The following is a 26554-nucleotide window of genomic DNA, read 5'->3' as shown; positions in this document are numbered from 1 at the left end:
GCTGTGAGTGATTGTTGTGTATTTGAGCTTCACTCTGCTACCTCTCCTACAGGTCAGCCTGGACTTCCTGGCTAATTCCTGCTGGGAATAAATTTCTTCTGGTTTTGGTTAAGCTGAAGGTAAAACCTGGTAGCTTTGTCCTGGAAATCTGGGCTAAGGGAAGGTCTCCCTAGGCAATATCCTGGAGTTACTCAGGGTTGAAGTAAGCTCTGGAGGTCCTCTGGTCCAGCCCTCTGCTCAGCATGGGACCAGCTTCTACATCAAACCTTCCTGCTCAGGGCCTGATCCAGCTGAGTCCTGACACTGTTTCCAAGAATGGAGACCGCACATCCCCTTGGGCCACCTGTTGGGTGCTGAACCACACTCACAGTGAAGGAATTTTCTAACACCCCATCGGAGTTTCCTATGCTGCAGCCACTGATCCTCAGACCTCGGGGTGAGCAGCAGACGTGGCTTGCTGCTGGAGAAGGCTTTCTGCTACTGGTCTTTTCCATGCCCCTGGTGCATCTCTGTTGGGTTTCTCAGCTCCTCGGGGACTTCACCACTTTCTAACGAGGCAGCTGCGCGTGTGTGCCTGCGTGCACTGAGAAGGCTTACCGCCAGCTGACCTAATTATTATAATCTCGCTCTTCCCTAGATAGTGCAGGTTTCCTTGGCTCTCAGGAGGCTTCCCTGGTTTCTCCAAGCTGCTGTTTGATTTCTCATCTGTCTTTTAATAATGTTATTCGTTTACTCAGGTGTTCGTTCATTCTGGCTAGGTAAAACCAGAGCATGAGGTTTGTAGCCACATACGGTGCAATACTTGTGAACTGCCCTGCCTGCTTCGATGGCCATCCTGCTAGATTTGGTGGCCCCTGCCTGCCAGACCTTCCAGGCAGCCCCGCTGCCTGCGTTTGCTTGCAGTCCTGCTCTTCATGGTGACCCCCGCCTCTTTCTCCTGCCCTGACTACATTTTCTTTACTGTGGAAGTCCTCTGGCTGCTGAAGTTAATGGGTGAAAATTGTGCATTGCCACCTTCTGCCCTGCTCATGGATATAGGGTTGCTCCTTATCCGTCCTTTGTTGTTGTTGTTCCCTGCTGCTTTTTTATTGTTGTTCCCTATCTCACTTTTTTGTTCCCCATCCCACTCTTTCTCTCATCTGCCAGCCTCCAGCTGCCCTGCTCTGCCTTCTGCAGATGCTGCCTTCCCTACCTGACCCCTTTCCGTAAGGTGTTTATTTGGGTACAGATATAGGCCAGTTACCTTTTAAAGGTGCTAAATTCTTTTTTCAGCAAGACAGGATTTGCAGCACATTATGAGGATTTAACAGCTACTTCAGCATAAATAAAATAAAGCCCAGGAGGGAAGAAAGCCCCAAACCAACCCAACAACAAAATGTTGCATCTTGGGGTGAGTTCCCACCATTCATCAGTTTAATTTTCATCCTGAAAATTGAAGTTGGGATTATTCCTGTGCTGTTTGAAAGCCTTTGCAGTCCCCGTCGGGCAGAGAATAACCCAGTATAACTTGGTGCCTCCTTGCAGGGACAGGGCTTACTGCTAAGCTTCCCAGCTAAACCACCTGATGGGATCAGCAGAGGTTAGCAGTACCGCAGGGGCTTGGTGGCAGAGGGTTTGAAAAACAAGAAGTCAGCAACGTTATCCTGAAAACCTGTTCGTTTATATTTTTTTATCCCCTTGTCATGTACAAGATCCAGTTTGACCTGAAAGGGAGCATGAGAGGATGCAGCAGAGCACCATCCTAGCATCAGCCAGGCTTTATCTGCATTGGGGTTTCTGCAGCCCTGGGTGTTATCTTGTACAATGCCTGATAGTTTCCAGAGAGTAAATATGTTTCTCCTGGAGCAGTGCAGCTTGTGAAGGAGCTGGGAACAAGACAAAGCAGAGGCATTGCTGGGAGGATAAAGCCCGAAAGGGCTAGCGCTGGGGTTGTGTCCTGCATCGCAGCTTGCCTGCAGAATCGGGACTGCAGCAGTCCCCCCTCTTTTGGGGATATGAGTTCCCATTTTCCTTATTACCCTCTTCTTTAAAAAACCCCCACAACTTTCCTAAGGTTCCTGTGACTTTCTAATGTATATGTGAATTACAGTAACACTTGAATTAATTAATTAATTAATTAACTTGTTAATTACTTAACACTTCTTCTGGCCTGGAGTACTGCTTGGGGTGGGTACCCCAAGTCATCCTCAGATACTCTGAATACTCCTCAGCATCAGCCCATAGAACAAATAATTGATACTAACTGTAGTTTTTTTCCCAGTTAGAGAAATTATGGTAGTAAGGATAGTTGTGAGGGTTAAGAAGACTTAACCCTTAGAGTTGACATAGTGCTTAGGCATCTGGTGTAGTTGGGAACTGTCAGTGCTAGGCTAACGGTTGGGCTGGATGATCTTCAGGGTCCTTTCCAACCTAGTTGATTCTGTGACTTTCAGCTGGGGTCAATTAGGACTGTTTAAACAGGAAACAAATTAATGTCAAGTCAAAGAGCCTTTATTCAATCCAAAATGAAATCTGTTTTTAAGTATTTTGCACCATAATGGAGAGCTGTGGAAATTTAGCATATGTCACTGTGAAGTTAGAAGTAAAAATCCTTTGTTTAAAAATACCAAACCCTAAAAAAAAACCTGAAGGAAATTTTTCCAGCATTTTCTTCACAGTGTTTTGGCTGAAGTGGCTTGACCAAAACTATTTAAAACTCACCAAGCTAAAGCTAGGTTGCTGACAAACAAGTGATTTAAAAAAAAAATTATTTTTATTTTTACTTTTATTTGATGGGTTCAGCCTTTTGCTTCTGCAAAGGTGGATTCAGTTCCTCGGGTGTCTGTGGCAGGGGACAAATATGACCCTTGTCCGTGCCAAAGGAGAGGACACATGGTGCTTGAGTGCTAGGTGTCCCCTCTTGTTCCTGATGCTGGAGGGCACTGAGCTTCTTCTGGATGTCATGGATTATGAGAGGATGCTCACCAGCAGCAGGGTGTCCCCATGGACTGGGGGTCCTCAGCAAGCACAAAGGTTCTTCAGGGACCCTTCAGGAGGGGAAAGCCCTGAAGCAAGCTCTAGTGTGAGTAGAGAAAGCCTGCCCTGAGCCCCAGTGTTTTGTGGTTATGTTGGCATTCATTGCATCTTCCTCTGAAGTCACTACGTGCTTGCAGTAACTCAGGGCTAGGTGCAGAGTTCATTTTCTTGATCATATTGTATAATTTCTCCCAGAAGTGCCTTCTCCAGTCCCTTGTTAAGCACAGCTTCTTTCTTACTTGGTGGGTCATAAAGATCCCTCAGATGCCTTCATCTGACCTGCGCTGTACAGGCATCTGAGCGCCAGCAGTGATGGTCTTCCACCTGCAAGGCCCTTTCACAGAAGATACCATCTGGGTATAAAGTGTTATACAGTCTCTTGATTAATCAAATTCTCCCTTACTTTTTTTCTTTTTTCCAAAGCTAAATAGTTTGGGCTCTTTATTTGCACCTCTGAGGCCAAAGGTACATGAATAGCAGGCACCTTGCTATGATGTTTCTGCTGAAACTGCTGATGCTGCTCCTCGTTGCTGCAATTGCAGTCCTCCCCCCACGTTCTTGTATGATTAGCTTTGGGGCTGTTAATCCCTTGAGTGTAAGCAGAGGTTGGCCAGTGCAGGGAGGCACAGGAGAGGACTATCTCAGGTGCTGACGTGGCCTGACACAAGCTCCTTCGGTCCGTGCAGCCATATTTGGTGCGGCTGCCACATGGTGGAGGTCATCGTGGGAAGACTTTCATGAGGAACATGAAGAACCTTTCAACAAAAGAACAAAAAATAGTGTAAAACTTGTTTGTGGATGTGTTTCTGGGCTGTCCTCATGCCTGCAGGTCCCCCAGTTATTGTGGGGGTGTCAGTCCTTAGCACAGCTGGTGGGTTTTCCACTGCAAGTCGGGTCTTGGAATAGACACATCTGTCCTGAAAGATGAATCCTGTTGGTCTTTGATGTCTGCAGGTGGTTCTCAGTCCTCCAGTTGTCATCCAGCCTAGTAGGAACAGCGTTTCCTTTTGGGTCAAAAGGCAAAATAAGTATTTCTGGTGCTATCCCTGAGCAGGCTGTATTTGTGAAGAAAAAGCTTCTCTTGGAGCCTTCTTGAGCTGGTTTTCCTGAGGGGTATTCACTCAGTACGGTCACCCCAGAGGCATTCTGAAAACTAAGGCCAAATTTCTGATGTTCATCAAAGACCCTCTGAATCTGTGATGCCTTCGCTGCAGTAGCACCTTGAAGCTCCAAGACCTTTTCTCCTCCCCAAGCTAGAAGGGAAAGCCAAGCATTTAAGATAAGTCCTAACAGGGCTTGTTGTCTTTTACAAGAGAAGGAAGGGAGGTATGGTGGCTTGTCCAGAGGATCCAGCAATACATCCCAATCACATGTGCAGCATGTGGCGTGCTTGGGTCCGTGGTGGGTGGAGCCCTTGGACACAAGGAGCAGCTCAAGCACATTTTGGGACTAGCTTGAGGTTCTTGTCCCCACTACACTGGCAGCAGTGCTGGGCCTCAGTGGGACATCTGAGATCTGGGGTTTGCCGAAGGGGCTGATGTCAAGGACGCTGTCAGCAGGGCACGTTAGGATGTAGGGTTGGTGGATCCCAAGGCTGAACATCAGCTGTCTTGATCTGGGCCCGTCATCTAGACTGTCGTTGCTGCTTCTGGAGGTAAATAGACACTCCCAAATCTTGCTTGATCTCATGTTCATCTCAAAATAGGTCAGCTATCATGTCCTGGAAGTACCTGTCTCTCCATTTGCTTTGTATTAATGAAAACTTCCCTGTCTTCCTGCTGGGGCTCAGCTGAGTTGAGCTGCTTCATTTACCTCTTATTAATCAAACCCAGCAGTCCCCTGGGCAATAAATGTGGCTGCGCAAATACTTGCAGCGTCTTTACCCTCTGGGGTTCAGCAGGCTGTTCTTCTTCCCATCCCCATTGCTGGCGTCCTATCACCCCCTCACTTGCTGCAATTTAGTGGGGGAATAATCGAAGGGGGAGTGGGGCCACCTGGGACAGGCTTTTGGGGAGATGTCTGGCTGCATTGCTGCTGCAGAGCATCCAGCGAGCTGAGTGATAGTCTGGGAGTGATTGCAAAAAAATGCACTTCAGGCCTCAGAAAGGGAGGCTGCTGTCTGGCCAGTAACTCCCAAAAATTCCTGTCTGGGGAGGTGCTTTGCTTGTTATTTGCGGGACTGGTTCCTTAAAGGGGACGTTATCCTCGTGAATTGGTTCAAGCTGTCTCATGAGCTGCTGGAAGGAACTAAAATCTGGGGATGGATTTGAGAGGAGGGTTGAGCCCATAGGCTTGGTCCCTGCTGCTTGGGCAAAGCAAAGCTTGAGAAGGGTCTGATCCCCACCCCTCCAGGGCTGAGCATCGCCTGCTGCTGTGGCTTTTGCCAGCATGTGGGATGGTGGGTCCACAGGGAGCTGGACCCCATCCCTGCCACGTGGCAGCATTCCTCAGCTCAGTGGGACACTTGGCAGGCGCTGAGTTGTCTGCTCTGGGTCATGTCCCTTCCTGGGGCAGCTGTTGGGAGCCCAGTGCAAACCCTGGGTCTGGCTGGGTGTCATGTTTTCTCTCCTAATTGCTACATGGGAGAACATGCAGGAGGAGATTCTTGTAAGCTGAGAAATGGATTTAGGGTCTTCAAGGGCATCTTCCCATGCTGGGAGAGCTCTTAGGTGATGCCTTTTGCCTGCAGCAGTCTCAGGGAGCCAGGTTTAATTAGGATGGTCCCTCTGGTTGAAGTGAGAATCACTTCTCCAAAATGAAATCATATTGCTGATTGGAAATCTGCTGTCTAGACGATGTCCACTCCATGTGTCCAGGAACAGGAGCTAAGGAGGACACTGTGTCTAGCCCTGGGGGAAAGCAAAGCTTTGCCAACCAACTCAGTCCTGGGTCAAAAAGCTGTCCTTAAATGCATGAGAGCTGGATGCTTTGCTGGGCTGTGTCCTTCTTTCCCAACCAGAAGGTTCAGCAAGTAGGTAGGACATGGGAGATGATCCCTGAGGCTTTTTCCCTGTGTTTGCAACTGGCTGCAGCTCTTTTGCTGCTGCATTTAAATCTGGAAGAATCCAGAATTAGGGACAGCTGTCCAGGAAATCTCAGCTCTTGTGACACTGATGTCCTCGTTCCTTGGCCAGCTCTGTGCCACGGTGCACCCGCTCGTGTGGTGTTGGACAGTGACCCCACAGGGTTCCCTGCCCCCTTGTGCTTCCCCAGGGCTTTGTTTGCTTCCCTGCCTCTTAATTTATTATTATTGGATTAAAAGCATTATGAGGAAGGGATTTATTTTCCTTCTGTGTGTACGGAATTTCCAATTCCCACAGTTCTTGTTCTTTTCCATTAGAATTTATAGAAGATCTGATTGATGGCAGTGCTGTGGCGGCTGCCTGTACAGGAACTGATGAGGTCCACGACTGATGCTCCTGGGGTGATGTAAAAGCCAATCTGCTGCTTATTTTATAACTTGAACATTTGAATGCGGTGGAGGAGTGGGGGTCCAGGATCCAGAGGCAGGTTTTGGAAATTTTGTTTGTTTGTGGGTGTTGTTGAGTGGGGTTTTTTAGGTGGGTTTTTTTTAGCACTGAAGGTAGTTAAAGATTCAGAAAATCTCTGAATATACTTATTTGTGCATGGAGTTTTCAGATGAGTTTAACTAGCGCAGAGAGGGGCATGGTGAGTTGTTTATTTTCCCTTTCTGTTTCTGCAAACTGGCAGAGGTTTACTGGAGATTTTTCTTTCCAGTTTCATTTGAGCAGCTCATGTTAGGCAGAAGACACAGGAGGTCTGCTAAGAAAAAGCCAGCCTTGAGTCATAGGTTTGCAATCTGCTCCTTGTCTTGCTTGTGTAACCCAGGTCCAAAAGTGACCAGATCTGAGGCTGGGAATGCTTTTCCCCCTTGGTCAGAGGAGCAGGAATCCAGGGTTCACTTGCTTTTCTCTGTTGCAATGGTACAGAAGGTGGCTGATGCTGCAAGAAGCATCTTGCTTCCTCATTCCTGTTTCATCTTTCAAAGACCTTGAAAGTGTGGGGCACCTGAGGCTCTCCAGCCCCCAGCCTTGTTGCACAGAAGAGCTTCATTTGCAGAGAAGAGGAAGGCTGTGATGAAGGGAGGCAATTAGTGGAGATGGAGGCAAGATTCCATGGGAATGTGAACCTCATGAAGTTCAACAAGGACAAGGTTTTGCATCTGGGTTGGGGCAATCCCTGGTAGCAGTACAAGCTGGGAAATCAAGGGATTGAGAGCAGCCCTGTGGAGAAGGATTTTGGTACACAGGTGGGTGAAAAATTGGACGTGAACCGGCAATGTGTGCTGGCAGCCCAGAAAGCCAACCACATCAAGATCAGTGTGGACAGCAGGTCGTGGGGGGGATTCTCCCCTCTGCTCCGCTCTGGGAGACCCCCCTGCAGGGCTGGGTCCAGCTCTGGGGCACCAACAGCAGAAGGACACGGACCTGCTGGAGCGGGGCCAGAGGAGGCCACGGAGATGCTGGGGGGGCTGGAGCCCCCCTGTGAGGACAGGCTGGGAGAGTTGGGGGGTTCAGCTGGAGGAGAGAAGGCTCCGGGGAGACCTTAGAGTGGCCCCCAGGGCTGAAAGGGGCTGCGGGAACGGGGGGGGGGACTCTGGATCAGGGGGTAGGGATAGGATGAGGGTTAATGGGTTTAAACTGACAGAGGAGAGGTTTCAATGAGATCTGAGGCAGAAATTGTTCCCTGTGAGGGGGGTGAGGCCCTGGCACAGGTTGCCCAGAGAAGCTGTGGCTGCCCCCTCCCTGGAAGGGTTCAAGGCCAGGTTGGACGGGGCTTTGGGCAACCTGGGCTGGTGGAAGGTGGCCCTGCCCGGGGCAGGAGTTGGGACTGGATGATCTTTAAGGTCCCTTCCAACCCAAACCAGTGTGTGATTCCAAGGAGGAGAAGACCAGCTGGCTCTTCCTAGCATAAAATCCCCTCCATCCATCTGGAGTGGCAGCTCCAGGATTTTGGCTGGTGGCCAAGGTATGTCCTCTGAGTGCTGCTAAAAGCTGGCGTATGGGCACAAAAATGCTCTTTGCCAGCAAACTACGAGCGTGGTTTAATAGGGATTAAGCACCCTCTGTGCTTTCCCTGCTGCTGACCGGGGGATGCCGCTCCCACCCTGTCCCTCTCCGCCAGCAGCGACCCGTGGGGTGGATTACTTCAGCAGGTTGACATCTCAACTTAGAGTTGGATGTGTCTTTTAGGATTACAGGGCTTTTCACAGCCCAAGTGCTCATTATATTGCCTGGGTGCCTGGAAAGAAAAGATTTACTTTCTGATAATGGTGTTTCCCTTTGGTTGTTTGCAAAAGACAGTACGTGGCGGCCGGCGCGCAAGCACCGGGTCGAAACGTGCGATTGTAAAGCGTATGGATCAGCTTGTTATTATAGTGCTTTTATTTAGGGTGTGGGCTGTGCTCTCTGCCTGCAGAGCTCTGCCTGTGTGGGGAGTTTCACACCCTGCCTGCTGCTTCCACGGGATCAGGGCTCATCCACTGGGATTGCGGAGGAGCTGGGCAAAACACATGCGTTGGTTGTGTGAGGATTGCTACCTGTGTCGTGCATCATAGTGGGGCACGTGTGTGTGCACGGTGTACGTGTGCAAGCTCTTCTGGCAGGAGAACATCCTTTGTTCATGTCTTCTAACGTAATTCCTGCAGCTGCCACGTCCTGCCCAGCCTGCTGGTGTCATGCTGTGTGCTCTCGGAGGAGAAACAGCGTGGCTCTGAAGAGGAGATAGTGGAGCATGTGTGAAATCTGTATTTTTTTTCTATTTCTTCAAATATTTTTATTTGGCAATGTTTCCTTTGTAAAGGTGAAAAAAGGAACAAGGATAAGATGTAATATGGGCTCTTGTTCCCTTAGCTTTTAGTAGAAGGAGGGGAATGTGAAAATGGATTATGTCTGACTTACGTCACAGTTTGTCGTATCAGCCAATGTAGAAATAAGACTCAGGCTGTTCTTGATTCAGGAGCTGGTGTTTGGAGGCTATGACCTGTTTCAGGTTTTATTTCTAGAAATGATGATGTCTTTCCATGTGTTGAATTCGTATGAGGATCATGGGCTGTGGACTGTGCCTTGCTGTTGTGCTGCAGTGCTGCTGATACTCTGGTAGACTCCTTGCCCTGGCATCCCATATAGTAGAGCATCCCCCCATGGGGTGGGACCAAGGTCCGTCAGATGGCCACCTCCATTCATCTCCTGAACTTCAGATAGTGGTTTTCTTAGTGGTTTTTCCTTTCTTTTTCTTGGCAACATTCATCACAAACCAAAGGTAACATCTTTCCCCTGGGCAAGGGAGTCCATCTGTTGGGAAACTGCTCTGAACTTGTGCAGGGATTTGACACACTAGAAGGCTTTGTGTTTCTAAATGTGACGAGGCTTTGGTTTTGTTTAAACAGAAAAAAAGAAAACCACCTCCCAAATGCAAAAAAATTCCTTATTGCGGGGAAGCAAGCTGCGTAATAAATTATTGTCTGACTGAGAATGAAGGATTTCTGGCTTTCTGGTTATTTCTCTCTCTTTCTTGCCGGATCACTGTGTCAAGGCAGCTGTTATGGGTCATGTTCTGTGGCCTTTTGCACTTGATAGTCTGCTGGTGCCCTCCTTTCCCTCCTCTGCCATTTATTTCTGTGTTTATTGTAGCGTTCACCCGCTCTGTTGCATGCCAGGCTCGTGGATGGCACTGCAACGTGGCAGCTGTTGGGCTCCTTGTCCTGTCACTTGGGCTTTTCTGCATCACCGGGTACCAGAAACCGAACCTGAGACTGAAGGGATGAAGAAATATATAAAATGCTCAGCCAGCCATGGATGCATCAATATCTGAAAAGCCCAAGGCTAGCTCCAGCAGCAGTCACTCGATGTGATTTTCAAAGGTGTTTACATTTTCATTAGAAAAGAGTCAGATCCAGAATATAATAATTTACATTGCTGCGCTTGATGTTTTGGCATCTGGAAAGATAGAAGCTTTGGAGCAGCAAATCCAAACCAGACCCATGATGCTTCATCTGTGCTCGTGGAGATGCAGCAATACCTGGGTGCGGGGAGCTGTGGTTCATCTCGAGTGCTTTATTTTTCCATAGTAACTGTTCATGCAGTTTACTGAATACAAAAGCTGGCCGCCAGCAATAAAGATAACCTGCTCATTTCATTCAGTGAGATGCTCTCACTGCTTTAGAAAGACACATTGCTAATTACTCGTTGTTGGAAATGGGGTGGATTAGGGGAGAGAAAATATTGCTGCTGAAGGAGCTCATTAAAAAGAGATGCTGGGAAGTGAGCTGGCTGCCCACCAGCCGTGGCCATGCTGATAGGCAGGACCCCAAACACAGACGATCCTTCTGCCTGTGCTGCTGTCAGAGTGTTAGCTGGTGGATGGTGAGTCAAAACATGGAGAGGGTTTCACCTGACCTGAAGGTGCTGATAAGAAGCAGATAAGGAGAGTTTTTCTCCACCGGGTGCTCTGCCCTGGTCTGTGTGGCCAAAATATCCCTCACCTCCCAGGTCTGGGGCCGAAGGGACCCCCTCCCCTGTGCATGTTGTGCACTTCAGCAGCAGTTTTGGAAAGCATGGCTTGGTGAAAACGATAGGCAGAAGGCATGAGGGAGGTGATGATGGAGGGTTTGACCATTCCTCTCTGCCCAGCCCCAGAGAGATACCGAGCAGAAGAGGGCATCATCTCGCTGAGAGGTGATGTCCAACAGGTCTTTGTTGTAGGGAGTGGAGAGCAGTGGGGTGGGTTTTGGAGGCTGACCAAGAGATGTGAAAATCGGTGTTTGTTGCTCATGGGGCAGGACGTGGTGTCTGCTGGCTGAGGCTGGGCTGGACCTTGTCCCTGGGTCTCACTGGACGTCTCTTCATTTTGGTTTTACCATCATCCCATGCAGGCACAGACAAATATATCTGTGGGCTGCTGGGATGCTACTCAGTTCATGTCCTAGATGTCTCAGAGCAGATGGGACCTGCTGAATCACAGCAGTATTTAAAACTTATTTATTGTAAACTCCCCAGGGAGACTAAATGTGAGAGGGACACTGGAAGGAAGTGGCTACGTTGGTACACATAGAATTTGCACTGCAGCTGCCTTTTATAGGGAGCATCCTGTGTTCCTAGAAAAACCTGGGATGATAAATCCCATATGGCAAGAAAAAGGCTTTCAGTGTTCTGTCAGGGTAGCTCTGGAGACTGTCTGTGAATTGTGAGCTGCCCAGTGGTGTCATTTCTGGAGAATAAAGCTTCAGCAGAGGGAGGAGGGAGGCTGCTTCATGTTCAAAGCCCCGTCCAACCTGGCCTTGAACCCTTCCAGGGAGGGGGCAGCCACAGCTTCTCTGGGCAGCCTGTGCCAGGGCCTCACCCCCCTCACAGGGAACAATTTCTGCCTTACATCTCATCTAAATCTCCCCTCTGTCAGTTTAAAGCTGTTCCCGTTCCTCCTGTCCCTACCCCCCCTGACAAAGAGTCCCTCCCCCCCTTCCTGCAGCCCTGGGGGGCCGCTCTAAGGTCTCCCCGGAGCCTTCTCTTCTCCAGCTGAACCCCCCAACTCTCCCAGCCTGTCCTCACAGGGGGGCTCCAGCCCCCCCAGCATCTCCGTGGCCTCCTCTGGCCCCGCTCCAGCAGGTCCGTGTCCTTCTGCTGTTGGTGCCCCAGAGCTGGACCCAGCCCTGCAGGGGGGTCTCCCAGAGCGGAGCAGAGGGGAGAATCCCCCCCTGGCCCTGCTGCCCACCCTGCTCTGGGTGCAGCCCAGCACACGGGGCCTTTCTGGGCTGCCAGCGCACGGTGCTGGCTCACAGGCAGTTTTACATCCCCCAACCCCCCCAAGTCCTTCTCCTGGGGGTTGCTCTCCAGCCACTCCTTGCCTAGCCTGGATTTGTGCTGGGCATCGCTCCCGTTGCACATCAAGCCGCTGACCATAACTCTTGACTGCAACCACTGAGCCAGTTCCTTATCCACCAACTGGCCCATCCATCGAATCCACATCTCTCCAATCTAGAGACAAGGATGTCGTGTGGGACAGAGTCAAAATTCTTTGCACATATCCAGGTAGATGATGTCAGTCACTCTTCATTATCCACCAGCTCTGTAACCTCATTGTAGAAGGCCACCAGATTTGTCAGGCACAAATTGCCCTTGGTGAAGCCATGTTGGCTGTCACCAATCATTTCAATGTGCTTCCTTATTTTCATGTGGAGAAGTTTTGTCTTGGCGTGCTGGAGAGTAGATGGCTGGGGCATCTTCCCTGAGGGAGGACATATGTATGGAGTCCTCTCACCCATACTGCTGTGAGCTGATGGAAATGCATTGCTGTCCCTGCATGACTGTCTTCCTTTCACTGTGGACTCACCTTTTCTTACATAATTTTGGTTGCAAGTTCCCCCATGCTGTTGTCCCCCATGCATCTTGGCCAAAAAGGGCTCCTTCTCCGTTGCTGCTCTTCACCTATCAGACTCACCGTTTGGTTGCACAAGCTCGACAAGCCTCGAATACCTTTGGGAGAAGGGGAATGGTTGTTCAAATGTCATAAAAAATGCTTGTTCTTATTATTTGCTGATTAAGGGTAAAACTGTGTAATTACCATGAACTGTATAATCTTGCTAGAGCAAGAACCCCATTTTAAAATAACAGCTATTAATAATAATTATACATTACCATAATGCTGATAATTACTAAGTTATAATAAGCAGTTTGCACTTCTATTGACTTTTTCTGCTTCTGATTCCTTGTTTTATGGTCATAGTAATGAGCGTGGCATGGGCTTTGAGGGAAAGGTTTGGAAGGTAATTTTCATACCCCCAAATCTTACAGACTTCATGCTTTGACAAAGTAGGGGGAGGAGCAGGTAACAGGAGAAAAAAAAATATTTGAGGTTGATCTCTGTTAATTATCATTAAAGAAGGTATCTGGGGTCTGGGAATCCTTGGTGGTAGGCACTATGCCAACACAGATCCAAGGGATCACCACTCCCTGAAGAGCTCTCAAGAACGTGTGTTTGCCCAGTTCAGGAAGACATCAACTGCTTTGATGCTCAAATGTGGGTTTGGGTTTTTCTTTGAAAACCTCTTGATTGTACATGTTTTCAAGGAGAGGCGAAATGGGAAACCTGCTCCAGGCACAGAGGTTTCCTGACATGCAGCACCAAGAAGAGCACGGCACCATCCAGCCTGTGCCACCTTCCCGGTGGAGAGGGTTAATTTTGGAAAGGGAGATAGGGTTTATCGTTAGTGTGGAGAGTAAACCTTCGCAGGTGGACTTGAATTGGTTTGGATCTAGGTGGATGGTTCCCTTCCCAAGGTGCCTCCTGCCAGGGAGGAAGAGCCGCCACTTATGCTGCACATTTGTGTTCCAAAATCTGTCCCTCTTGAAGGGCCAGGCTGCTTGAACCAAGAACCAGCTTGCAGGACCCAGAAATGGGCCTCTAAACCTGTGATTATATTGGTTTTGTTTTGTCAAGCACATTTATATACGTTCATCTCACACTTGGTAGAATAAGTTAGAGCCTGGAAGTCAATGTCTAACAGCTGAAAAAGCCCTTCCTTGAAAAAGCTTCTAGAGGTTGTTGACCAAAATAACCCTCATCTGAGTGTTGGGACATCTCCGGGCAGGCTGGTGGAATCGGAGAAGGCAGTTGCATGATAACTGAGGGAGACTCGTCTGAAATAGGTGACACTGCTCATGAAGAAGTATGGAAAGTAGGCTGCGAGAGCAGAGGAGGCTTTCTTAAGTGATGAAGTATTTGAATTGTCATCTCGTGGAACTGTAAAACCGTTCAGGTTGGAGAAGACTTCAGGAGGTCTTTAGTCCAACCAGCTGTCCAAAGCAGGGTCAGCATCAAGTGTGGACATGATCTCGCTGCCATAGTGATCAGGCGTGTGTGGTCCTAACCATTAACCCCAGTGTAGGAAAGGAGCGTGGTCAGAAGGGGAATTCAAAGGACAAATTCAGAAAACTGGGAGCTGGTTGCTACGAGGGACTGCCAGGAGATGCCACAAAGTCAAGACGTTCCTCTGGTTGTTGACCCTCTTTGTGCAGCCCAGGGTGTGGTGATGGTGGTGTATTGGCAGTGGCGGCAGCACAGCCATCACGCTGGGATGTCCATGTCGGGCAGCCGGTCTCTGTGTCATTATGTGATTCACACCAACTTGGTGCAGAATAACCATACAAAGAAGATTACACCATGACTTGTTGGTCTCCCATTTTATTATAAGGGTTAGATGTCAACCAACTCACTGTCCATGACTGGACATCTGCTCTAGGGGTCTTTGTGCACAATGATGATCCTATCTTGGGTGTAAGTGGTAACTCATTGCCCTTAAATACAGGGGAGTTTTCTTCCTGCTAAATTCTGGTTTCCATTAGAGAAAGGGGTGAAGGTACTGCAAGATGACTTGGTTTTAGGGTTTCCTACTAGGGATCCTAAATATCTCAAATACGTGGTTTGTGCTTGTTTGCTGGACCTGGTGACTTCTGATAAACCCATTTGCTTTCAGTTCACCGTCTCTCCTGTTGCTAATCAGCAAAATGTTTGCAGGGCATGCATTGCCACCCCAAAAGTGGAGACATGTCTTAACTCTTGTTCTGGTTTATGCTTTATCATGGGTGTTCAAGGGGGAGCATCCCCACGGCAGTGCCGAAAAACAATAGAAATAGGCAAAAAACCTGTAGGTTTGTGTCATGTGGCCCCAGGGAGTGGAGAATACCCTCTGACTCTACTTGTTCCATCCCAAGTGATGCCACCTGTATCAGCTGTCCCCTACCTCATGCGGTCACCTCCCCATGCCATTGTGCCCTCGAGTACTCACTGCAGCCACCTATTCTCCCAACTCTTTCTTTGGCCCTTTTCTCTTTAGCAATTGGTGCATTCCATTTGGTAATTGACAATTAATTAGCTAAAAGGGGAGAAGCTTACCCTACTCCAGGGCTCCATGCTCTCTGGGGCTCTTGTTTTTTAATCCTTGTGTATTTCTTTTTTCTTTTGCCTTTTTTAATACACCACATGATTTTTGTTCGGGAGCTAATGTGTGATATTGATCTACATAATGAGCCTTTTTGGCAGTCCGGGCACATTTGGGAATAATTCCTTGAGCAGATGAAATCCTTAGGCCAGAACTGCTCGTTCTCAGCAGTTTCCAAATGAAGCCACAATTGTTCAGAAGTGACAGATGATAAATAGTTCAGGAGCTGGAAATTACATGAGCTGGGAACAGATTATCTTTTTTTTTCCTTCCGGATGGCATGTGACTCACTTCAAATTTGCTTGGTAATTTTATGTTTTTCTCAAAACAGACTGTAAATACCAGTTCCTGGTGAAGGAGAGAGTGAGGGATGAAGTCCTGCAATGTGGTGGGAGCTCCCCTGTCTTCTCCCTCCAACCGCAGGAAAGGAGGAGTGAGAGTCTTACCACAAGACACTGGTCCAAAACTTAATTCTTGTGCAAACATGCCCAGCCCAGGTCCAGGAGCTGATGGTTTCTTTTCTTTAAGGTGTACTTGGCATTCAGCCATGGAGAAATAGGAAGGAGGAGAGCATCATAAACTCACTATATCTTCTGCAGAGCCATTCTCCTGCAGAGAGAGAGGTTCTAAACATAGCTTCTGGTGTGACCTCTGCTCACCTCATGCAGACCTCCTCGCTGGACCATTTACCGGTCGCATCATTCTCAGCATCATGTACTGCTGCTGTTCCAGAGAAGCTTTTCAGTTACCATCTTCTTCCTCACACCCTTGTCTGTCATCCCCAGCTGATCACCTTTTTCCAGCGCAGCTAATACTGTGGGCTTTTTAAATTAAGCTTTTTAATTTTGTTCTTCTCTTGGGCATGTGTCTGGAGGTTTTCAGTATCTTGGGTTTTAAGAAGGAGGGTAAGCAAAATGTCCATTGTCCTCAGGTGTAGGAATATTACAGAAATCTGACTTTTTTTTTGTGGACACATGGAAACTCTGTAAGTGACCATCTAGGATTATTATAAATGGTACTGGATGTACAGCAAGAGTAACCTGTGTGTGGTAACTGATAGACTCTCACTACTGGTTTTTTTAACCTTTTTATGATTACTGGGAAATGATTTCCTGCCTTTTTTAATTTTGTTTCCTCAGGCCCCCTCCATTCTCGGCGTCTCTCCAGAAGGGATGGAGAACTCATCGGTGGCATCAGCCTCCTCGGAGGCGGGGAGCAGCCGCTCTCAGGAGATCGAGGAGCTGGAGCGTTTCATCGACAGCTATGTCCTGGAGTACCAGGTCCAGGGGCTGCTGACAGATAAAACGGAAGGGGATGGTGAGAGCGAGAAGACGCAGTCCCATGTCTCGCAGGTGAGTGAAGGGCACAGTGTGGGGTGGGAGAGAGGCTGAGGGACACCAGTGTCTTGTCACCTGGGTTGGGGATGCACTTGCACCTGGGTTGGGGAAGCTGAAGCAGCTTTTCGAGTATTGGGGTGTAAAGCAGGACATAATAAAAGACTGGATTTGGGGCAGCTTGCTTGTTCAGCCAGATATGAGGTCTCCAACTGGTTGGTAGAGGCCTCTCGCCAACTGGATTTTGTTTTTCTGTGTTCATAAGGTGTGTGCCCTGAAGCTTTTTGACATCTCCAGGGCTCCCATTTATAAATGAAGGATATTTAGTCTGTAAATGGAGGGTGGTGCTCTCCGTCCCAGACAGCATGCTGGGTGGAAGTCCTGGAGGGATTGGGAAGAGCTGCAGAGGCTGCAGCAGCAGGATGCTCAGCAGTGAGATGTTCTCCCATCTGTATGCACAAGGTGTCCGTGAAACAACCAAGACCAGAAGGTCAATCAAAAACCCCAAACGCTCCTCAAAACTGTGGCTTTTGTGGGCATTTTAATATGTGTAATAACCTGTTAGCTTGCATCATGGTTGTTATGTCAGAGAAGGGTGGGAATATCCAGCAAACAGAGGGATGGTTTTAGCAGGGATGTGGTTTGGTATTGTCATTAGGACGACAGGGTCCTAGTTAGTTTTATTTGCAAAATGGACATTTTAGGTCTAACACAAGGAGAAATGAAACCTCCTGACCTCCTGTTGTTCGGAGAAAAATCGTTTGTATTCTGGTGACACGATGTGCCAGACGCGTGCTGAAGGTGTGAACTGTCGAAGGGATAAGGAGTCCATGGAGCAGGGAGTGGTGAGCTCCGGTCTGTGCCCCTGAGCAAGTAAGGCTGCTGTGATCTTCTGTTTGTGATAGAGCTGCTTTTCTACCCTGCAGTGCTCCTGGTAGGATAAAATATTTAGGTTAGAGACCACTTACATACTGGTTATGAGAATGAAATAAGACTGAAGGGTCATAAGGGTAAAGATATGGTCATTGTTGGAGAGCTGAGATGTGTTTTTGCTGCTGGTGGGGTCTGCTGGTTTGATCTGGGTCTTTGTCTCTTTATATGAGATGTAAGGGAGACTGATCCCAAGCAGAGAACCCCAGAACACTTTGTGTTAAGCCTTAATGCTAGTTTAACAGCTAACAAGACTACGTGGCAAAGCCAAGATGGGGGTATGATGATGGAGAGAAGGGCAGAGTCCAGGCTGGGTTTGTGCAGGACCATGACCTCCTCCAGCATGCAGAGAAGTTTTGTTGCAGGTCATTTTGTCTCTTGCTTTATGCTCAAGTCCATTTACTCATTGCTCACCAGTGAGGTCCTGCCTCCCTAGGGCTTTGCTTTGCCTTTAAATTGGGAGGTGTGCTGGGGTAGTAAAAGCAAGGTGCCTGCTTCTCCTGTCCCCTGCCCTGTGCACCCCATCATGAAAAAGTCAGCGTCCCCAAGTCCAGCAGAGGAGAGCTTGCTCTCCCGTGTGAATCGTATGAAGTTCAACAAGGCCAAGTGCAAGGTCCTGCACACAGGTTGAGGCAATCCCAAGCATCACCATGGACTGGGGGATAGATGGGTTGGGAGCAGCCCTGCCGAGAAGGGCTTGGGGACCCAGGTTGGTAAAAAACTGGACATGACCCAGCAATGTGCACTCGCAGCCCAGAAAGGCAACCGTGTTCTGGGCTGCATCAAAAGAAATGTGGCCAGCAGGTCAAGGGAGGGGGTTTTCCTCCACTACTCCCAGATACCCCATCTGGAGTACTGTGTCCAACTCTGCGGTCCCCCATTCAAGAAAGACATGTTGGAGTGGGTCCAGAGGAGATCTGAGGGCTGGAGCACCCCCCTGTGAGGACCCGCTCAGAGAGTCTGGGGTGTTCAGTCCGGAGAAGAGAAGGCTCCGGGGACACCTTAGAGTGACCTCCCAGGACTGAAAGGGGGCTTCTAAGAAAGACAGAGAGGCCTTTTACCAAGGTCTAGGGTGGCAGGACAAGAGACAGTGGTTTTAAACTGAAAAAGGAGTAGATTTAGATTGGATATAAGGCAGAAATTGTTCCCTGTGAGGGGGTGAGGCCCTGGCACAGGTTGCCCAGAGAAGCTGTGGCTGTCCCCTCCCTGGCAGGGTTCAAGGCCAGGTTGGACGGGGCTTTGGGCAGCCTGGGCTGGTGGAAGGTGGCCCTGCCTGGGGCAGGAGTTGGGACTAGATGGTCTTTAGGGTCCCTTCCAACCCAAATCACTCTGTGATTCTGTATATGAAGGATCTCATCCTTATCTGGTATCAGCAGTGCTCATCTGATTTATATGAGGTATACAGGTTTGATGGGGCTGAGTATCTGTTCCAGAGCTTTGGACCCTTTATCCCTTTATATATTATCTCAGTGTAAAGAAATTACCAATCAAATGAACCTTTTTAAGAATACATTTTGCTGAAGAGATCTTTTAACTGCTCTCCATGTGAGGGAAGGAAGGAAAGGCACATTGTAGACTGCTTCATCCTCCACACCACTCACAGGGGAGCTGATTCCATCCACCAATCTAGAGAATCCCAAAATGTTGATGTTCCCATGGTGGGTTTGTCTCCAACTTTGTTCCCACCAGGAAAAAGAGGAAAGTCGGAGGGAAAATGCAGTTTTCTTTTGGCTGTGGACATAATAATGGGTGAACTACACCTTAGGAGATGCTTCCAGGCATGTGATTGCACCCAGAATTGTTAAAGGAGATAGGCATAGATCTAGCTCTCAAGCATGACAGCACCATGAGCTTCTGCAGGTAGGTCAGCAGAGATGAGAGTGATGGGCAGCTCTTTAATGAGCTTCCTAAAGGCAAGGCTGATGTCCATCCATCTGATAAGCTAGAACGGGCTCTCTGATGAGGGCAGAGCTCTGCAGCGATCATGGACAGTTCTAATAGTGGCTCTTCCTCTTATTTTGTGGCCTCACCTATACCTGTCAAGAAGGTACTTGGTGTCTGAATGGAATTAACTTTTCGTTTTCTTGGTACATCAGCCTTGGGGATGGCATCTGGGTGGTGAGTGTCTCAGGAGCAGCTGAGCACTTCCAGGATGAAAGGCCTCAGAAATGGGGCTGGTCACCAAGGTTCAGTCTCAGCTCTGGGGGGGAAGAAAACGTCTTCAGGATTAAACAGTATCTTTCATGTTTAGTGAAAATTGCTTTTTTAAATATTTTACTTATTTTTCACAGTATGATGCAGCCATTAATTTCTCCAAGGGGGGGAAAAAGCCCCAAATGACCCCAAATTGAATTATTTTGGCAGACATGTCTTGCTGTCTAAACTTTGGGGAAAGCTGTCGTGATCCCCTGTGGCTGGGAAGTCCCCTGATGCCCATGTCCTTCACCATGGGGTGAAGCCAGTGTGACAGTAGGGCTGCCATCCAGGCTGCACATCCCAGCTGCAGTGTACAGCAGCGGCCAAACCTGCAGCTTTGAGGTCTGTTTTCTGTTTTGTTTAAAAGAAAACCAGAGTTTTTTGGCAGTTCAGGACTTATATCTGTCCCTGAAGCAAACAGAGTTGGGAAAAGGAGAAACTTTCCCGCTTTCCATGGTAGACTCTATGGAAAAGAGTAATCAAGTCAGGCTGCTCTGGTGCATACCAGATGCCTGAGATACCAAACACAGTTGGAGTCTGTAAGGAAATACTGGGGATGGATTTTATTGCAAAGTGTTTTTTTCAGGTGCCTTCATGCAATGGTTCCTGCATCTTCCCTCTGCTCACCGTCAGTGGGTGGAGCGTTTCCAAGCCAAAGCCTTTGGGATGATCCTCAAAAAGGAGGTGGGAGGGGGGGTGCACATGTACAGTGATGCCTGAGGCTGGATGGTGTTTGCTGTGTGCTGTGGACTGACACAGCAGTTTTCCACAGCCAGGCTATTATTTTACACAATCCCTTTTTTTATCCCTTTTACAGTGGACGGCGGATTGTAGCGAGCAGCTTGATGGCAGCTGCTCCCCATCCCGAGGGAAGGGCTCGTCGTCTCACGAACACAATCAGGTAGGGGTTGTGTTTAGCTCTTCCTCACCAAACCTATGCTTTTGTTCTTTCACTGTCTCATCTGTCAGCGCAGAGCCTGCCTGTGCTGCCAGATTTCCCTCTCCTGCGGGAGATGTGTCCCTCTGCTCGGCATCTGAAAGCTCGTTCCCACCGAAACCATGGGAGAAGGGCAACATCCTGATGTGTGGATGGATGCTCTGACCACAAGCTTATTGCTCTGCGATAATAGGGAAAAAATATGGAGTGTCCCATTTATTCCTGAAGAGCTTCTTATTGCCACCTGTGTGAGGCACCTCTTTGGAGAATCAAAACTGAATTGGAAGGATGAGATGTAGATGGGGTGAGGGATCTTTGTGTCGCTGTACCTCTTGGTTATGTGCTGCAGCACAAGGATGATGTTGCAGGGAAGAGGATTAAATAGCTGGGAGGGTGAGCTGGAAGAAGCAGCAAAACTGCACGTGCTGACAGCCTGTGTTGGGTTTGCAGTGACAGAAGCCAGGTGTGAATTGGTTTTGGTGGTTGTAGGTGGCGTGAACGCCAGTGAAGAGTATATAGAAGCACTGCTGGTATGGCTGGAGGTGGCTGTCCCTCCTCTGTGCGAGCACCAGCATGGGAGAGGGTTGGGTAGGGAGGAGGCATGGATTTGACTCTTGTCACCTGTTTGAGGGGCTGCTGTGGCACCATGCGACTGTCAACTCTGTAAGAGCAGCGTTCACCTGAGCAGGCTGCAGGAAGGGGTGAAGTGGCATTTGCCATTGCTGTGGCTGATGGCTGATGGATATCTCCAGGTTTTCAGGCTGGTGGGTTTGCTGCCCTTGCCCTTCTTGCTGTCCTTTAGGCTTCAGTCCCACACGTGGGATCCATGAGAAGAAGTCTGGGAGCCCCTTGCAGGGTGGTGCAAGAGGCCGTGCCAGTCTGAGCAGTGTGTGTTGCAGCTCCCATTTTGGGCACAGTTTCTTCCTGTGCAGAGCCGTGCTGGAAGCTTCTGAGCTGTGGGATGGAGGCTGAAACATCTCCTCCCTGCCATGTGCCTGGATGCAAGGGAGCATCTATACAAACACCTGCACAGAACAAAGGCAAGATCCTGTTGTGCAGGAAGGTGCGTGCTGTACAGAGATGCTGCTTCAGATGAACCTCTGAAGGTGGCAGACGGAATTGTGGGTTTAATTTATTATAGCTTTGATCTGCTCTGAAATATTCAGCAGCAAAACCCCAGCTGGGGTTCCTCCCACTGCCGCAGCCGGCTGCTTGAAATTCATCTGGGAGGCTGGCCGTTTCCCTCCTGCCTCCTTGGGTTGCTTGGGGTGTTAGCAGGACTGGGTGTTTTCCCTGGGAAGAATGTCCCTGGCTCGTCACCCAGGGGCCCACCCGACGTGCCAGTCTCTGGTAGGTACCACAGGAGGATGCAGGAATCACACAGGAGTGATGCTCGACTTCAGTCAGTGCAGCCCTGACATCTTCCATCTGCCTGGTCCTGTGCTCTCTTTTGTTTCAACTTAAGAGGTTTTTTTCTTGTTGTGTTTTGTTTTTGTGGTTTTTTTTTTTTTTTCCTGGGAATTAAACCTATTTGATGTCCTCCAACAGGGAGCTTGTTTTCTATATACAAATAACATTCGCTGATGCCCAAGCTGTTTTTCTCTGCATTTGGGCTCTCTCCCAGCCTGCAGCAGAGCTAGTAATTATCTCTCTCCATGTTGGGCTTCCTTTAACAGTGAGTAACAAATTTTCCTTGGCACCAAAGAGGAGCTGCAAGCTATTGTTCTTCTGTCCAGGCAAGCGTTTCTCTTGCTGTTACTGATATATGAGTGAAACGCTGCTGGTGAGGGCTAGTTCAGTTTATTACCATTTCTGGCTGTTGATTTTTCACTAGTAGCTTTAAACATTAAAAAAATATATATTCATTAATAAGGTGTTTGTCCTGAATGTAAGTTATCAATCAGTCTTCAAACCTGCTAAGGAAAATGCTGGCTTATTATTTCCCAAGGGATATTGGCAGTTTTTGGTTGCAATTTTTTATGTTTTTTGAGGGTTGTAGTTGAAAAATCAAATTCCTGTTTTTCCTATTTTATTTCCAGCTGAGATTTCTGCATTGTCGGTTATGCAGTATGAACCGGACTTAGTTCAAAAATACTTGGATGTGAGATTTCTGCTGGCTTCAGCTACTGTAAAAATGTGGGTTATGTATCGGTGACTGTGATAAGCCTCATGCAGTTCTAACCTGGTGACCAGAAAGGGCATTTATATGGAAATCCAGGTTAGTCCTGGAAATATATTCAGCACCCATTTTCTTTTCTGCAAAGGCAGAGTAGTCCAGGACCACAAAAGTAATTGACTTCCTAAAGGTTATAGGAGAGCCTAGAGTGAAGCTGACTTTCTTGTGCTTGAAAATCCCCCTCTGCATCCCTAAGTACCTGATGCCTTTGAAATTCTTGTCTGTAGGATCCACCAAGGTTAAGGCAAATAAAAGAATTGTTTGGGTTTTTTAATGCGTAGGTGCATTATGCATTTATATAGACATTTATATATAATGTGTGTATATAAGCATCCATGGGATGTCATGTAAGTGTGGGGCTGAGAGTAAATCCTGGATAATGTGCAATTCAAGAGTAAAAATAAGGTGTCTTGATGCAACATGCAGTCCAGGATATTCCTAAATAGCTTTTTTTCTGACGTTGTTGGGTATCTGTGGAGAAGACCACCCTGTACTTGCCCTGATGTTACACTGCTTGGTGAGATAATCTGCTATTACCAGCTGTGGGAGACTATATGGGGGTCAGTGCCTGTAGGCTGGCACTTGTACATCCTGTACAAAGCAGTGGCTTCAAAATGGAGAAAATTCCCCCTGGAAACCTTTTACTCTGGTTTTTCCAGTTCTCTGGGCTGGTGGCTACGAGAAGATGGTCTGCTCATGGAGGAACTTATGAGATACATTTTGTGAAGTCCTGGTGCACTGAGAAAACCCTGGCCTCACAGTTACATTCAGCTCATCTATAATTCTCCTTGTTTCCTACTGTGAACACTTCCGTTTGCTGCATGGCATTGCCATGTTCTGCTAAGACCAGCTGCATTTGAGCGATGCCCCCCAGAAAGTCTTCTAGCACCGTGTGAGCCTCTGGGGTAGAGACCGCTCCATCGAGGTATGCAAGTTACTATCTGAGCACCATATGACCTCTATAAATGAGGAAAATTTAGATAATGGAATAATTTCATATCTTTTTACGTTTTGATTTATTTTTTTTTCTAAAAAGACCCAGTGGGAAGATTTTATGTAATACTTTATTTGCATTCCCCTTGTGAGGCTGTTGCAAGTAGGAAGCTCTTTGATATATTTCTGAGAGCAATTCATTAAGTAAAAGACTTCTGGTATGGTATGTATTTAGAGAGCCAGCAGAGCTCTTGGTACATGAAAGGCCTGGCAGCAGCTCCATCCCAGGCTGCCCTTATATAAAGGGCATTAACAAAAACCAGAGCAACTCTGCGGGTTTGTCCCATTTCTCCAGGCGGTGGGAGAGGGAAAGCTGAAAATCCTCCTTCCTGGCCAAGTCTGTCCCTTCCCCCATTGGTGGCTGGCTGTCACCCATCATCACCAAGCAAAAGCCTGTGTTGTTGGCAGTAAATGAGACTGCAGTTTATTTTACTGCTTATTTGCATGTGTGTCCATGTCCCACCAGGTGCAGCAGGGATTTGTTGCATGATTGGGGACCTCAGAGGCTTCTCTAGTTCTTGGTCATGTTGTCTGTCTGCTGAACAGTGAAGGAGCAGGTAGGGTGTGTGTATCACATCTGGATTATCATACACCCTGCCAGTACCACCCTTCTGCTGTCCTCCCTGAGGAGCTGGTGGTGGAGGAGATGGTTTGGTTTGCCTTCCCATTAAGCCAGTAGAAACAGCAGCACATCTGTGACAGGTGGAAGTCCTGGGTTTCCACTCTTGGGCTTTGGTTGGAGAGGACTAGCTGGCCGGGGTTAAGAGCATCCCAAAGGCTACTCTGACAAATCTAGAGTGTCTGGTGCTGTTTGGTAGCGTGGAGATGTAGAGAGCTTTGCAGGAGTTGTTTGCCATTGTCACCAAGCCTGGCACATCCTGCCTAAGGATGTCTGAAACGAAGCCCAAGCCTTTCTGATAAGGAAAGCATGAGAAGTTCCCACAAAATCAAATGTGACATGAAACTTTATCTCCGATGTCTCCGTGACTCAAAGAAGCACAGTGCTAGGGCCAAAACGTTTCCTGGCAGGAGATGGTTCTCATCGTGTGAGCTCAGACTGTAGACAGAGGACATCTGACCTGCCTGCATCTGGGGAGGCGCAGCCCGAGGAGGTGTCTTTGACTGCTGTGTATGGAGTAGGAGCAGGGCAGACCCACCTCAGCCTTCCAGGTCCCTCTTTCATGTGTCTCACTTGAACCTCAGAACCCCCTCCGATGATGAGCAATTGGCTTTCAACCACGTGTGAAGGTTGTCTCTTGGAAAACAGCAGATTTCAATGCACAGTGGAACTTAATTTTATAGAAATCAGAAAAAAACAAAGTAGCAGCGCAGATTTTTCTTGCAATTCTAGAGATTTTTTTTTTTACAGGCATCGGGGCTGCTTGGCTGCCTGGAGTGAAGCACCAGGAAATCCTCCCCAGTGGATGCTGCGTAGGCAGATGACAAGGGATCACAGTTGCAGGCAGTGGCTGTGTCATGAGGTCTAGAGTTGGACTGAGGTTCCTGTAATCACCACCACAGTGGAAACTTCTCAGGTCGTTGGTGAAGTCATCTTCTTGCCAGCTTAAATCTGCTGACATCAGCAGGCAGCGTGTAATGCCCCAAATCCTTGGCTAACTAGATCAGTGCTGGAGAGTGGATGGACACTGCTTGCGAAGAGGCTGGCAGGACCTCCTGACCAAAGATGGAATTAATTTCCTCGTGCTGGTAGACAGCCTGTGTCTGGCTTTAGTTGGCCATCTTTGGGTCCCAGATCTGAATCACAGTGATTTTCTTGCTCAGCAAAATGTCAGGGATGATCCTGGGGGCAGTTTGGGGTTCTCCCATCTCACCCCGCTTCTATCATAGCCCAGGGCCAGTTTGTCACTGAATTTGGTTGAGGTTGTCCCCCACGCTGAAAACCTGTTGGGACAAGTGGATGCTGGCAGATGCTGCAGTCACCGTTGTCTTGTTTCCAAAAGAAAAAGAGAAAGTGAAAGAGAGGAAGTTACTTTGAGGCTTTGCCAGTGAATACAGGTTGGTGTAGCCCTGCCTGACAGAGGAAGAAATTAAATCTTTTAAGTAGGGTGACCTGCCCACGATCAAAGAGCAGCTCTGAGAAAACCAGTCATTTAATGATTTTCTGCCTGTAATTGCTGTGTGATGCTCCCTGTGTGTAGTGAATGCAGTGGAGAGGACTGCTGAGAAAGGAATCAATTTCTTTAGCTAGGTACTGGGTTTTGTGTGGTGAGTTTTTGGTAGCAGGGGAGGGGGCTACAGTGGTGGCCCCTGTGAGAAGCTTCTGGAAGCTTCCCCGGCTCCAAATCGGACCCACCTCTGGCCAAGGCCGAGCCAATCAGTGATGGTGGCTGCACCTCTGTGATGATGTATTTAAGAAGGGAAACCTGAGAGAGATGGGGAGGACTTTGGGGGGGAGTTAGAGGAAGGACGCCTCTGCCAACACCGAGGTCAGTGGGAGGAAGGAGGAGGAAGAGGGGGAGATGCACCGGAGCACGGAGCCCCCCTGTATCCCGTGGTGAGAGGGCAGGGCCCCCCATCACCCATGGGGGTCACTGGAGGAGCACAGATTCTCCGGCTGCCTGTGGGGGACCCCCGGGACTCTGTGGGGAGAAGCAGCCCCCGCTGTTGTAGTTTGGTGCTGGGAGGTGCAACCCGTGGGGGTGACCCACGGCGGAGCATCTCGGGAAGAATCATCCCGTGGGGAGGACTGGCGGCGGAGAGAGTTTGTGGGGGACTGTCTGCTGGGAGAGGGACGTGAGGTGGAGCAGGGGAGGAATGCAGGAGAGTGATTCCCCCCAGCCCTGGAGGAAGGAACAGCAGGACTGACTGCACCCCCGTCCCCTGCACCACGGGGAGAGGAGGAGGTCGAAATATTGGGAACAAAACTGAGCCTGGGAAGAAGGGAGGGGTGAGAAAAGGTGTGTTTAACATACGGTAACACTTCTCACTGTCCCACTCTGCCAAGTGTTGTTGTTAGTGTTTGAATTGTAGTGATGTCCTTGTTCAAGCCTGTCTTT

At 48.6% G+C, this 26554-nt stretch overlaps 1 protein-coding gene across 4 annotated transcripts in view; it reads left to right on the top strand.

Moving 5' to 3' along the window:
- Positions 1–26554, top strand: part of CTIF (cap binding complex dependent translation initiation factor) — a 146287-nt gene that overhangs the window by 11238 nt on the left and 108495 nt on the right. For all 4 annotated transcript variants that reach the window (XM_074931833.1, XM_074931832.1, XM_074931830.1 and 1 more), the window contains exons 2-3: positions 16111–16323; positions 20249–20332. In XM_074931833.1, the coding sequence (XP_074787934.1) occupies positions 16144–16323; positions 20249–20332 (264 nt within the window). In that variant the 5' untranslated portion in view covers positions 16111–16143. The remainder of the gene's footprint in view (positions 1–16110; positions 16324–20248; positions 20333–26554) is intronic.

This window comes from Athene noctua, chromosome Z (genome assembly GCF_965140245.1).
Source record: "Athene noctua chromosome Z, bAthNoc1.hap1.1, whole genome shotgun sequence".
In the NCBI taxonomy this organism is placed as follows: domain Eukaryota; kingdom Metazoa; phylum Chordata; class Aves; order Strigiformes; family Strigidae; genus Athene; species Athene noctua.
This window is presented reverse-complemented; position numbering and strand designations above follow the sequence as displayed.